This window comes from Orycteropus afer, unplaced genomic scaffold (assembly GCF_000298275.1).
Source record: "Orycteropus afer afer isolate SDZICR_OR568_19922 unplaced genomic scaffold, OryAfe1.0 scaffold00111, whole genome shotgun sequence".
NCBI lineage: Eukaryota > Metazoa > Chordata > Mammalia > Tubulidentata > Orycteropodidae > Orycteropus > Orycteropus afer.
The window spans coordinates 7,212,417-7,227,471 of record NW_006921698.1 but is presented as its reverse complement, the minus strand read 5'-3'; the positions used below and the strand labels follow the sequence as shown (position 1 = coordinate 7,227,471).

Here is a 15,055-nt window from a genome sequence, read left to right as displayed (position 1 = left end):
ACTCATAGCGACCCCTCATTGGGTTTCCAAAGTGGTATCTCTAGGGAAGTAGATTGCCCAGACTTCCTTCTGAGGAGTGGCTAGTGCGTTTAAACCACCAGCCTTCTGGTTAGCAGTCAAATGCCTTAGGCACTGTTTGGCTTTTACCGTGTACATTAGCATATTTGGTAGGTAGGATATTTCTGAAAGTATTTTCAACTTAGATCTCTCCAAAATCACTCAGTAAGTTTTCTGAAATTAGAGAGGGGGTGAAACAAAAAGCCCTGAGTACTAAATATATTATCTTAGAAAGGCTGACATGATAAATGAGCATTTCAGAGCTCTTCCAGCATGTCCATTTCAGAGGATAGCAGTTCCCTGTGTAAGGAGCATATAATGAATGATGACATTCTAAGAATGTATATGGTAGGTGAACCCACAGACTTGAAGGGGATCTGGAGAGTTATTCCAAGCTATTTGGCCTCTAAGAATAGCAGTAAAAGTTTTGTTCAAAAGAATCACACCAAAGGATCATACTCTTTTCTCCTAAGTACAGAAGTAGAATTAGTAAAAAAAACTGAAACTCTTTTATCCAAGAATACAGTATTGTAATCATAAAACACCATGTCCAGACAAACACTCAAAGAACTTTTGGGCTAGGGATATAAACTAACATATCCTACATTTTCTGCTCTTGAGGGAAAGTTTGTATTACTTGGTACATTAATTTGCGTTCAGATGCAGAGAATAGAATCCATTCCATCTAAACAAGAATGAGTGTATTTGAAGCCATATAGAATCATTTAGAAGAGTAATGAAGTATACTTTAGGGTGAGCTTTCAGGGAGAAGTCCCAAAGCCACACAACAGAACGAAGAAACCAAGAGAGAAGTTCCAAAAGTCCTGTGATCCATAAACAGGGAACTGATACGGAGTGAATTTAGCCATTACTATTGCTGCATAAAGCTAGTGTCTGAATGGTCCTTGCCAGCAGAAATATCAGAATTGCTGCCTCCAGCTGGCTACCACCTTTTAGATCTCACTCCAATGCATCTGTTAGGCCCAGCTGTAATCGTATCCAGAACCCTGGGTATAAGGGAATCTGAGAAATAACTGCTTTCAACTTTCTAAATTCTAAGATACTGCTATTGTTGTGTGCCATCGAGTTGGACCCGACTCATAACGATCCCTCCTTGAGTTTCCGAGGCAGTATCATTGTGGAAGTAGATTGCCCAACCTTCCTTCTGAGGAGTGGCTAGTAGGTTTGAACTGCCAGCCTTCTGGTTAGCAGTCAAATGCCTTAGGCACTATGTCACCAGAGCTCCTAAGATACTGCTAGGAGTAGAGTAAATGTTGACTGTCATGTATTCATGACACTTAGTTATTAGACACAAGTAGTAAGCAGTCTAAATAAATTACTATAATTATTAACATTTTTTAGACAAACTAATCAATATTAATAAACTAATCAGCCACTCCTCGGAAGGAAGGTTGGGCAATCCTACTTCCGTAGTGATACTGCCTCGGAAACCCAAGGAGGGGTCGCTATGAGTCGGGTTTGACTGGACGGCACATAACAACAACAACAACAACAACAATCAATATTTAAGTTCCCCATTTTGTAATCAAAATCCATATACATACATGATTATTGACAAACCTCTGGCTGGGAGCTGTACTGAACAATCAATACATTCATTGTTGATAGCTCAACTTCATAACTCTCAGGACTTGGAAGGACTATTGTAATATAAATAATAAGAACTTGGATGGTGTGTCCTCTTCACCTTTGTAACAGGAATTAGTATTGAGACAGCAAATTCCCACTTACAAAAATGTCTTTCTGTCTGGTGGTGATGGCACTATCTGGATGACCTCAGTGTCATCATACCCCAAAGCACCAAGGAACATTATTTTTGTTCCATAATAGACTATATGTAACATATAAACAAACCAAAAAAAAAAAAAAAAAAACCCAAACCCTCTGCCATCAAGTTAATTCTGACTGATAGCGACCCACATTGGGTTTCCAAGGTTGTAAATCTTTGTGGAAATATATTGCCTCATCTTTCTCCCATGGAGAGAGTTTGAACTGGTGGGTTTGAACCTCCTGCCTTCTGGTTAGCAGCCAAATGCCTTATGCACTATACCACCAGAGCTCCTAATATAAATATATAATGCCTCTTTTTATTTCTTTGTGTGTATGTATGTGAGAGCAATAAATAACTCTTTTAGTTTCATAAAAAATTATAGTTCCGCTTTGGAAGATATTTTCTGCATGCTGTATCCTGCAAGAGGTCAGGTTTCTGGGTATGGGCGTCCCTTAAGGGTCATAGGCAAAGGATCATCTGTCTGAGCTGTGTGTGGCAACTGTTTTCAGGCAGGTGGACTGTTAGAGTCCTGAACAATGAAAGTGAGTGACAAGGACATTTATTGTTTTCTGTGGCATTGCTTTGACTTGCTAGTGACTGGCAGCACTTGTAGCTTTAAATAAATTGAAGAAGTAGGAGAGAGAATATGGGGAAAATGTTGAGTAAGTCCTTCTTGAAAATACTAATGGTGAAATTTTTCTTGAGCACCTCTTTGAATGCAGCTTTGAAAGCTAATGAAAATTCAAACTTTCAAATCACTGGACGAACCATTGTTAAGAGAATAAAGAGTTCCATCTTTCTTGGACAGGTTTTTTTTTTTTTTAGTTTGCTATATGCTTGGGGCAATCAAGTTATCTCTCCAAAGCCATTCTAAATTCTAAAAGGGCAAGCAAAATTATTATCTATTAAATGATTAATATTGTAGGTAGCATATTAATTTTAAGAGCTCTAGTGGTATAATGGTTAAGGCATTTGACTGCTAACCCAAAAGTCAGTGTTTCAAACCCACAAGCCACTCCACAGAAGAAAGAAACCTTCAGTAAAAGTTTACAGCCTTGAAAACCCAACTAAGGTTGCTAAGAGTTGGAATCTACTCGATCGGGGTGAGTTTGGTTTGGTTTTGGTTTATATTAGTTTATATTAGTTTTAGTCCAAATTTGTGATTGATCTCTGTTATATTTATAGGCTCTCCCTCTTATAATATGCCTGAGGTACTTGACTGCTAACCATAAGGCTGGGGGTTCAAACCCACGAGCCACTTCTTGGAAGGAAGGTTGGGCAATCTACTTCCGTAGTGATAACCACCTGGGAAACCCAAGGAGGGGTCGCTATGAGTCGGGGAGACTGGACGGCACATAACAACAACAACAACAACCCTCTTATAATATCAGTGTGCTGATTACTTCCATTCATAAAACTTAAAGCAATCAAGTGATTATATTCAGGTTGGATATTTTTATTAAAAATGGCTTTACAACACAACACACTGCCCTGGAGTCGGACCTGAATGTAGGACCCCTCCTTGGGTTTCTGAGGCAGTATAACTGCAGTAGATTGCCCAGCCTTCCTTCAAAGGTGTGTCTGGTGGGTCTGATCCACCAGCCTTCTGGTTAACAGTCAAATGCCTTAGGCACTACACCACCAGAGCTCAGCCTTGTGTATGCAGCCTTACAGAGGCATTTAATGCTATATATAATAAAAATTGCCTCCCATTGTTTTTCACACAATTAGTAGCAGAGTCTGCAGACTATATTATATATCTTGTTTTTTTCACTTTGTAATTTATCTTGAAGAATGCTCTTTCACAATGGCTTGGTTCATTCCTTCATTCTTTTTTTTTTTTTAAAGTTGGTTCTTTTTTTAATGACTTTATAGGTTCCACCAGATAGGCTTGCTATCTATTGAACTAATCTAATGGCTACTTTAATTGTTTACTATCTACAGACCTAATCTAAATTGTTATTTAAATTATTTTATCTACTCCTACTAATGATTATTTAGTGTGTGTTGTTGTTGCTGTTTGCTATAATAAACAATACTGCAGTGAATAACCTTGTCCATAAGTTATTTTATATGTGAGCATGTATACTTTTAGGACAAATGTTAGAAGTGAAATTGCTGGCTCAAAGGGCAAATGCCTTTGCAAATTTGATAGATATTGTCAACTTGCCCCTGAAGAAGGTTAAACCAGTTTACCCTCCCACCGATAATGTATTAGAGTTGCCTTTTTCCCCATAGCCTCCCCAACATAGTGTTATCATCAACCTTTCTGATCTGTGTTACTTAATAGCCAAAAAATAACTCGGAATAATTTTAAATTGCAGGAATATGATGTTGAGCATACTTTAATATATAAGACATACTGGCTTTCCTATATACTATCTTTTCATATCCCTTACTTTTTTTTCCCCCTTAATGAGTTGTTAGTCTTTATTATTATTATTAATTTATAGTAGCTCTCCACTCCTCGGAAGGAAGATGGGGCAACCTACTTCCGTAGTGATACTGCCTCAGAAACCCAAGGAGGGGTCGCTATGGACGGCACATAACAACAACAACAACTTGTATATACTAGGGAAATTAACTCTGTGAAATGAGATGCAAGTATTTTTTTTTCCAGTTTGTCGTTTGCCGTTTGATTTAGTTTGTGGTGGCTTTTTGCCATATAATTTTGTTTGTTTGTTTGTTTGAATCAATCTGTTTTCTAGATTTTGTGTCATGTTAGAAAGGACTTTTCTACTTTGAAGTATAATAAATTATTTAATGGTTTTATTTTTTTACATTAAAATCTTTGATACATCTAGAATGTATCCCAGTATAGGATGTATGTATGGATCCAACATACTTTTCTAGGTGACATTTGTCTGGTTGGGAAAATTTTTAATGGTGTTATTCTTGGATTATCTTCTACACACATGGCTCATATTTCTATTTGCCTAGCCCAGAGATCACAACTCAGATGCCTGTAGAGACTAGGCAGGTTACATAAAAGGGTAAACAGTGCCAGGTGAGGAGTATAGCCAACTGGAAATTAGATGGCATACTTTTCTAAAGAGGGCAGCTCTTAGTCGCTTGCTGGTTATTCCCTTGCAGGAATGCAGCAGGGCCCACTGTTGGCCGGATTTTAGTCAAGAGAAGCTGGAAACCTAGATTTTTTTCCCCCAAATAAAATCTCTTGATTTTAAAATGTTGGCAACAATCTAAAAATTCAGGTACAGCCTCAGCTAAACAAAATATGTCTTCAGGCCAGATTTGGCCCATGAGAGGCTTGCAATATCCTTGGCAATGCAGCTTCTCAATCAGAACTTTACTCTCTTATAGTAAACACAATCATTCTAGTGGTTTGACAGTCTAGTAGTTTGTATCTAGGGTTCATGAACAGGAGAGAAAAGTAAGGACCTTTTAGTAAGCCAAAGCCTTTGTTTTTACGGATTGAAAAATTAATTGGTGAAATACAGTCGTTTCATGAACCTGTGTTTTATCCCAAGTATATGGAAATGTGGACGTGGTGGTCATTTATTACAGGACATTGTTGACTCAGTGTGAACTTGGAATAGAAAAGCTTCCATTCTGATTCTGCCAGTATGACAAAATGGTGCATATTTTGAGGGAGGGTAATTGCTCAGCCACTCATGCTGGAACTAAAGTTATGGTACTTCTTATTATTTTATTTATTTATTGCATCTTCTTCTTCCTTTCCCTTCTTCACTGCTGGTGGCTGGGAATGAGGAGTAACGGACAACCTTCTTTATAACCTATTATCATTTATATATTCAGTATCTTTCAAACAAACAAAAAAATAATAAAATAACCAAACTCACTGCCGTGGAGTTGATCCGACTCACAGCAACCCCTCCTTGGATTTCTGAGGCAGTATCACTACCGAAGTGGTGCCCAACCTGCCTTCCGGCGAGTGGCTGCTGGGTTTGAACTGCCAGTCTTATGGTTAGCAGTCAAATGTTTAGGCACTAGACCACCAAAGCTTTAGTGGGATGAAATTTATGCTAAAGATCCCAGAGTTTGTACCTCCCCCAATTAGGAAAGCTTAAGGTGAGGGGATCTTTTTTTTTTCCTTTTTTTGCACCCCTGCCCCCTGAGCTGTCTCCCTCTGCATAAAGAGTCCTTCTTTCTCGCAAGATGGTTTTCTCCAAGGAGTGTATCTACCTCAGGTAAATGTTCAACTCCTATGCCTATCTTTTGTTTGGCTGGAAGCCACAGGTGTGAGTTCAATTCCAGACCTGAAGGGCAGCTAGGGGCTATGGTCTCAGTGGTTCCACCAGGCTCTATCAGACCAGCAAACCTGGTCCTGAGGGGATCTTTTCTAAGTTGCTATAATGTACCCCAAGCAGAACCAGCAGCGTCAGTGCAGGTTTGTGCCTTGCTGTGATGCTGAATAGGTTTTAGCAGAGCTTCCAGACTAAGACAGACTAGGAAGGAGAGCCTAATAATCTGCTTCCAAAATCAGCCAGTGAAAACCCTGTGGGTCACAACCGTCCCATCCGATTGTGGTTGGGCATGGGGTCACTATGAGTTGGGGGCAACTAGCAGGCAGCTAGCAAGTATGACTATGCCCCAGGTGCGGATCCAAGTTTTGTGGGATCTGAAGCTTACACAATTTTGAGGACACCATTAACAATAAAATTCAAAAATATTTTGAAATTTTTATAGAAATGATACAGTCTTGTTAACACAGGAGCAAATTAAAGACTCTTTTAAGTTCAAGCTTGATTAACATCATTGTCTTCTGTTTCTGCTGTCCCAACTTTATGCGAAGGGCTTTTCATGTCTCATCTCCTTCAGCCCTAACCACACAGCTCTATGAAGTAGTTTCTGTGTCTCATATACCGAGGAACCAGGTAGAGCTCAAATACGTTAAAGATCGTGTCCAGCTCAAATGTCTGTTTCTTTCTACATCCCTATACTGCTTGACTGCGGTTCTAGGGGACCAGGCATTCAAGAGTGGCATTGGGTCAGAAATGTCTTGCGAAGATCGAGAAGAAGAACCTCACGTAGAAAACACAGTAAACCGAAGAACAGTCTTCCCAAGTTTGTCCGCAAAGTGGACTCCCGCAACCCGGGCTCCCGCTCCCAAGCGTTCAGCTGTGCGGCGCCTTTTGGCATTCTGTGGCACGCATGCTCCGTGCGGGGCTTCTCCAGCGACTCGGGATAACAAGCGCTGGGCCGAGGGGGAGGGAAGAGCTGCGGCTGTGGGAACCCGGACCTCAGCTGCGGCTCGGGGGCGCTCTGCACGGCTGCTGGAGGGGCGGCGGCGGCGGCTAGCACTGTGCGCACCAGAGTGTGGCTCCCTAGTCGGTCACGCACGCCCGTTTGGTTCCCAGGGCCCGTTTGGTTCCCAGGTCCCTCTGGAGACGATCTCGGGCGGGCCGGGCAGTGCTGCCGGTTGAGAGGGTGGGGAAGAGGCAATGAGGAGACAAGCTGCAGCCGCCGCCGCCACTCTCCGCCCGCAGCGGCAGTAGCGGGAGTCAGGGCCGGGGGCCCGGCTAGCTGTACCCTCGCTGGGTTGCGAACCCAGACAAAGGAGGAGGAGCCACCCGAGAAGTGGGCCAGCGCTGCTGGGAAACGAGACCGTTCCTCACTTGTCTCCGGGGGTCGCCTGGGCTTGCGGGCCGCCGCGCTTCCGCTGTGGGTGCTGCGCGAGGCTAGAGCCGCCTGGGCCAAGGAAGCCGCCCTCGGGGTCCCCGCCCGCCCGGCGCCGCCTCCAAGCCTCCTCGGCCGTAGTCGCGGCCCAGGCGGGAGGCGGCGGCCGTGGGTGAGGTGAGGCGGCCCGCGCCTTGCCTCTCAGGCGGTCGGCCCTGTCCGGCCCCGCTCGCTGACCACCCCCGATGCAGAGGTGCTGCCACCGGGGCCATGCAGCAGGCGCCGCAGCCGTACGAGTTCTTCAGCGAAGAGAATAGCCCGAAATGGCGGGGACTGTTGGTCTCGGCCCTGCGGAAGGTCAGTGCTGGGGCCGGGGCAGCAGTAGGGGACAAGGTAGGCGCCGAAGGGTCGAGTAGATTGAGTGGGTCGGGGTGTTATGCGCGCTGCTTTTCCGAGGACCAACGGGGAGTTCCAAGTCCTAGGAGTTGTGGCGTCTCTTGGGCCGGGGGCAGAGCTGTTTTTCTTATCTTGGTGTTGGGGAGTCGGAGCCTCGTTTTTGCCTGTTGCATCTAGAAGGACGTTTTCTTAAGTTTTTGCCTGGCCTCGGAAGGAAGGTTTTGTTAGGATCATAAAACTGAATTTCATATTGCACTCATTTCGTAAGGCAGCTTCCGCCGTTGACCAATTTGTTGTCCTCAGGCTGGATTCCGGCAAGAGAAAGACCCGCTGGTATTTAGACACTTTATAAAACAAGAGCACATTTTCAGGCCGGGTAATGATTTTTAACTAACTTCTTTAGGGGTATTCCGCCTAGACAGTTTGCTTATCAAGAGTGTCCACTCACTTAAGAGACAATGCTTTTTGTTGTATGAATGTTTCACATGTGTGAAATGTCAGTGAGTCATAATGTTCTTATGCATTTCGTAGCTCTTGAGGTAAATTTAAAATGCCTTCTTACTTCCCACAAAAGATGTTTCACATCTTTACAAGAGATTTCCCTTATAAAAACTGGATGAGATTTAGAACTTAGAGTCTTTTTAAGAGACAGAAAAAGGGACAGCGCACAAAAAATAACATTCTTTCATGTTTGGGTGCATTGATTGCTAGGGTACATTTTTCCTGTAGATGATGTTAGTCTTCCTCTCTGAATTTAGATAATAATCATAGTATCATTTCTATAATAAACACTTTGGTAAAGTCAAGGCAAGCTTAAATGACTGTAAATGGGTGCAAGATTAGATATCATGCCTTCTAAACATGGACATCCCTTGTCATTGATACATATTTAGTCCCTTCCATCTTTTGTGTGAAATAACCAAGAATAAATTTTAAAATAGTAAAGGAAAAATAAACAATAATTTAAAATATTGCACTTGAAAAATAAGTCTTCATACATTAAGTTTCTGTAAATGAAATGTAGTGTATTTGCAGGGTAAAAATATTTTCCTCATGCATTCATCATTTCAGATTTTCTTTTCTTTTCATAATTCTTACAAGGAGGTGTTTCCTCCCTTGGGGCAAATACCAAGGCATGGCATTTTAAAGAACTTGGTGCAAGTGACTAGGAGCAGCTAGACAGTTAAAGATTTCATTGGTATACCAGGTATTGAAGTGTTAAATTGACCTTCCTTCCATGTGCAGCCTAATTGTACAAGGAGAGTGAGAGAAGTGAAAAGTGTGATGAGTGATGAGAATGAACTCTGGCCTGTATTAAAAGCAAAGGGTAAAATGCTTAAACAGTAGTTGCCTTCCACCCCCACTGAAGTGAGAATGCAGTTGTCAGGTCTGTATTGTTGGCAACTCATGCAGTTATCTACCCTTAGCTACCCACTAGTGCCTTCTGATAGCAAATGCTATTTCAGTGCATTGCACAATTTACTCTATAGGTAACTTTGACTTTAATTAATGATTTTACATGAACAGATACTGATTTACTTCTTCAGGTTAAGATGGAAACAAAGCCAGGACTAGCATTCAACCATACTCCATTGCTTTGGGACTTGCTACCTGCTTGGGTAAGAGATTTATAGCCTTGGAAACCCTGTGGGAATTAGGGAGGAGTTCTGTTCTGTCCTATAGAGTTGCTGTCAGTCAGAATTGCCTCCATGGCAGTGGGTTTGGTTTGATTTTTTGGTTAGGACTTGTTTGTTACTTTGAATTTGTGTGCTCTGCTTTCACATGCCTTGTAGGTATTGTATTGCTTTACTACAGTTCTGCTATCTCTCCTTTGTTTATAGAATAAATAGATCTAAGAAAATTTGATCTCTTGACATGAATTTTTGAAAAGCACTTTCTTTTAGTTTATTAGCTTATCGATATTACAAAATTGAGATACATTGCCTTAGGAAATATTTTCATATATTTTGAATATTTTTGATGAAAGTAGTTGGGATTATGTCATTGTGTGGTATATCAAACAAAACCAAACTCAGTGCTGTCTAGTTGTATCTGACTCACAGTGACTACCCCTTGGGTTTCCAAGGCAGTATCACTATGGAAGTAGATTGACCAATCTTCCTTCCAAGGAGTGGCTGGTGGGTTTGAACCATCGGCCTTCTGGTTAGCAGTCAAGTGCCTTAGGCACTACGCTACCAGAGCTCCTGTATGGTAGGTATATGGGACATTGCAAAATGTACATTTGTGGTGCCTACAAAGAATTGTAGCCCTCATGAAGCTTAAAATCTATTCTTTCTTTGCCACATATATTTAGTTCTGGTATCTGTTTGCCAACCATGTCTTTTGTCACTGAGAATTTCTGCTATTTCTGGGGAGGCACTGTCTTCACATTCAAAGCATTCAAAACTGGCTTTCTTCCTCCAGTTGACCAGATAGTTAAAAGACCCTCTTCCAGTTGGTGTGGTCATTGAACATGTATACAATCTAGCTTCAGTCATATATTTAACATTTGTGGAACACATTTTAGATACTTTGCACTGACTTGAATACAAAGATGAATAAAAGCAAATGAGATAGCAGTTCTGAACTCAAGAGTTATGTAAGGTATGTTTATATGTGTTTGTGAAAGGAGCAGTGTTGTTTAATTGGTCATCTCTGTGGAACATCTAAAACTGTTAAAATACAATTTTCAGAATGGTAAAACTCATGTTGCAAAGAATGATTAGTAATTGATATCACTAAACTGTACGTTTTGACATTTAAAAATGTTAAATTGGCAAATGTTGTGTTACATATGTTTTTACAACAATAAAAAAGAAAGGTAAAATCAGGCCTCTCATGCAAATATAAATGAACATGTGTCTGATTTTTATTCAGCTCTTAGTTAATGAGGAAACTAGTAATAAGATGTTAAAATTACTTTAAGTGAAAATTTGAAGGCATAGCTATTTATAGGCAATTTAATAAAGGAATATTAAAATTAGTTAAAATCCTATTCAGGACCATAAATAGTAACTCTTGAGTTATCTTTTCCACTGCATCTATACCAGACAGAAATCTGTAAACTATTCTTACAGATTTGTAAAGCAGCCCCATTAATAGACAATGATCAAAGGTGCAAGCACAGCACCGCACTGAAGAACACTTAGTAATTAATCTCTTTTGCGTATTTTCAAGTTTTGGCTAACGTTTAGGAAAAAATATATATCTATATATTTGTCAAGGTCACTATTGTCAGCATTGAAAATGCAAGGGATTGTTTTCAACCATGGTTAAATACTCATTTCACTATGGAGAGACACAAGCATTGGAAAGTAAACTTGTGGAAAAATGATACTGAGAATAGAAATGTGATATTCTTTAGTTTTATAAAGAGAAGGTCACCCAGAGCATTAAAGTGCATCTAGGATTAAGAAGGGTAAAGAAAAATGACACTACTAATGGGTAATACATGCATTGTTAACATTACTGCTAAATTATATATCTTCCTAAAAGAGCCAGAAACATAAATGTCGTCATCATTACACCCCAAGAATATTGAATATATCGTATTTGATGTGGGGATAGGGGAAGAGGATGGGATATATTTGTAAATGCAGCTTAGTACTTGAGTGAGTGAAATGTGTGTGCAGTTTGATTGTATGCCAAGACAAATCGTTGTAAGAATTTTACACAATGGAAACATGCCTTAAAATAATTTAATGAGATTTTTTAGTCTTCTGATATTTCCATCGTAAGCAAGCCCTGTTGGCACAGTGGTTAAAGCGCTTGGCTGCCAACCAAAAGTTCAATCTATGGTTTGAACCCACCAGCTACTCTGCAGGAGAAATATGTGGCCTTCTGCTTCTGTAAAGTTTTACAGCTTTGGAAACCCATGTGGTGCCATTTTACTCTGTCCTATAGGGTCATTATGAGTTGGCATTGCCTTGATGTCAGTGGGTGTGGTTAGTTTTTGGTATTTTCATTGGAGATGCCTTTGTATAAGGTGTTCTCCAGGCTAGTCATAGAAAGGAAAATGTCTGTGTTGTCTTACCATCTGTATTTACAAATATTTTTATTTTGTTGTTGTTGTTTTTATGTGCCTTTGAGTTGGCTCTGACTCATAGTGACCTTATGTACAACAGAATGAAACAATGCCTGGCCCTGTGCTGTCCTCACAAGCTCTGCTGTGCTTGAGCCCACAGTTGCAGCCGCTGTGTCAGTCCCTCTCATTGAAGGTCTTGCTCTTTTTCGCTGATCCTCTGCTTAACCAAGCATGGTATCCTTTTCCAGAGACTGCTCCCTCTGACAGCATGACCAAAGTACTTGAGAAGTCTGGCCATTCTCGCTTTCTAAGGAACATTCTGCCTATACTTCTTCTAAGACAAATTTGTACCTTTTTCTGGAGTCCACGTTATTTTCACACATTTCAAAGGTATCAGTTTTTCTTTGATATTCATTGTCCAGCTTTGACGTGCATATGAGGCAGTTGAAAACATCTTGGCTTGGGCCAGGTGCACCTTAGTCTTCAAAGTGCCATCTTTGCTCTTTAACACTTTAAAGAGGACTTTTGCAGCAGATATATCCAGTGCAGTAGGTCATCTGATTTCTTGACTGCTGCTTCCATTGGTGGTGATTGTGGATCCAAGTTAGATGAAATCCCTGACATAATCCTTTTCTCCATTTATCATGATGTTGCTTATTGGTCCAGTTGTGAGAATTTTTGTTTTCTTTATGTTGAGGTATAATCCATATTGAAGACTGTAGTCTTTGATCTTCATCAGCAAGTGCTTCAAGTCATCTTCGCTTTCAGCAAGCAAAGGAAGATTGTGTCATCTGCATTTCTTAGGTGGTTAATGAGTCTTCCTCCAATCCTGATGCCATCTTCTTCATACAGTACAACCTCTTGTATTACTTGCTCAGCATTGAGATTGAATACATGGTGAAAGGTTACAATCCTGACACACACCTTTCCTGATTTTAAACCATACACTGTCCTCTTGTTCTGTTTCTTTCTTGTTTACTTTATTTATTTTTATTTTTGCAGTGTCCCCTCCCCTCACTTCCCACCCCTGGTAACCAACAAAGAAAGTTTCCTTCCATATAGAAACCTTTCCTTGACTTTTTACAATAATGTACTGAGGCACTGTTTGGCCTTCTGTGATTGACTTCTTTCACTCAGCATAAGGTCCTCCAAGTTCATCCATGTTACGCGGTGTTTTGCAGATTATTCATTATTCTTTAGTGTTGCATAGTGTTTCATTGTGTGTCTATACCATAGTTTGGTTATCCCTTCTTCTGTTGTTGGGCATGTAGGTTGTTTTCATCTTTTTGCTATTATAAATAGTGCGGTGATGAACATGAATGTGCATATATTTGTTCTTGTCCTGGCTATCACTTCTTTAGGATATATACCTAGTAATGGGATTGCTGGATCAAATGGTGTTTCTGGGAGCTCTGGTGGCATAGTGCCTAAGACATTTGGCTGCTAACCAGAAAGCTGGTGGTTCAAACCTACCAGCCACTCCTGGGAAAGAAGACTGGGCAATCTACCTCTGTAGAGATACCACCTCAGAAACCCAAGAAGGGGTTGCTGTGAGTTGGATTTGACTCAACATGGAGAGATTGGGACTCTCATACATTGCTGGTGGGACTGTAAAATGATATAACCACTGTGGAAATCACTATGGTGATTCCTTAAAAAAGGTGGAATTAGAAATACATATTTTTCTTTTGATCAAGTGTTATTTCTAATTCCACCTTTCTAAGGAATCACCATAGTGATTTCCACAGTGGTTGTATCATTTTACAGTCCCACCAGCAGGGTGTGAGAGTTCCAATCTCTCCACATCCTTGCCAGCATTTGTTATTTTCTATCTTGTTGAACTTTGCTATTAGTGCTGGGCAAGATGGTATCTCGTTGTTTTGATCTGACTCTCTGATGGCTAATGATCGTGAACATTTCTTCATGTGTTTGTTGGCTGCCTGAATATCCTCTTTGGTGAAGTGTCTATTCGTGTCTTCTGTCCATTTTTGAATTGGATTGTCTTTTTGTTATTGAGGTGTTGGAGTTTTCTATAAATTTTAGAGATAAGTCCCTTGTCATATAATGTCATTGCCAAATATTTTTTCCCCAGTCTGTAAGTTCTCTTTTTACTCTTTTGGTTGAAAAAGTCTTTTGAAGCACATAAAAATTTAATTTTTAGAAGTTCCCATTCATCTAGTTTATCTTCTGCTATTTGTGCATTTTTGAGTTATGCTTGGCAATCTATTTATGCCATAAATGAAGGCCCCTAAATCTGCCCCTATTTTTTCCTTGAGGAACTTTTAGGTTTCACCTCTAAGTCTTGATCCATCTGGAGTTAGTTTTTGTGTATGGTGTGAGGTGTGGATCTTGTTTCATTTCTCTGCAAATGGATACCCAGTTTTGCCAGCACCATTTGTTAAAGAGACTACCTCTTGTCCATTTAATGGATTTCAGCCCTTTGTCAAAAATCAGCTGACCATAGGTCAGTGGATCTGTTTCTGGGTTCTCAGGTGTGTTCCACTGATCTTTGTGTCTGTCATTGTACTAGTACCATGCTGTTTTGACTACTGTGGCTATATAGTAGGTTTTGAGATCCAGGAGTGTGACACTTCCTGTTTTGTTGTTCTTCTTTAGTAGTGCTTTGCTTATCCGAGATCTGTTTCCTTTCCATGTAAAATTAGTGATGGGTTTTTCCATATCCTTAAAGAATGTTGATGGGACACGGATTAGGATTGCATTGAATGTGTAGATTGCATTGGGTAATACTGACATTTTCACAATGTTCAATCTTCCTACCCACGAGCATAGTATGTTCTCACATTTATGTAGATCTCTTACAGTTTCTTGAAGCAGTGTTTTATAGTTTTCTTTTTACAGGTCTTTCGTGTCTCTGGTAAGATTTATTTCCAAGTATTTTATTATTTTTTTTGATAGCTCTTGTAAATGGTAGGGAGCTCTGGTGGTGTAGTGCCTAAGGCATTTGACTGCTAACCAGAAAGCTGGCAGTTCAGACCCACTAGCCACTCCTCAAGGAGCTCTGGTAGCATAGTGCCTAAGGCACTTGGCTGCTAACCAGAAGGCTGGTGGTTCAAACCCACCAGCCACTCCTCGGAAAGAAGATGGGGCAATCTACTTCTGTAGTGATACTGCCTCAGAAACCCAAGAAGGGGTCGCTATGAGTCGGGTCCAACTCGATGGCACGTAAC

The 15,055-nt window shown here is 40.7% G+C and overlaps 1 protein-coding gene across 1 annotated transcript in view; it reads left to right on the top strand.

Moving 5' to 3' along the window:
- The first annotated feature begins 7,717 nt into the window (after positions 1 to 7,717).
- The window catches only part of SOS2 (SOS Ras/Rho guanine nucleotide exchange factor 2), a 158,288-nt gene continuing 150,950 nt past the window's right edge, over positions 7,718 to 15,055 (top strand). Inside the window, exon 1 of the mRNA XM_007943684.2 lies at positions 7,718 to 7,804. Coding sequence (XP_007941875.1) covers positions 7,718 to 7,804 — 87 coding nt within the window. The remainder of the gene's footprint in view (positions 7,805 to 15,055) is intronic.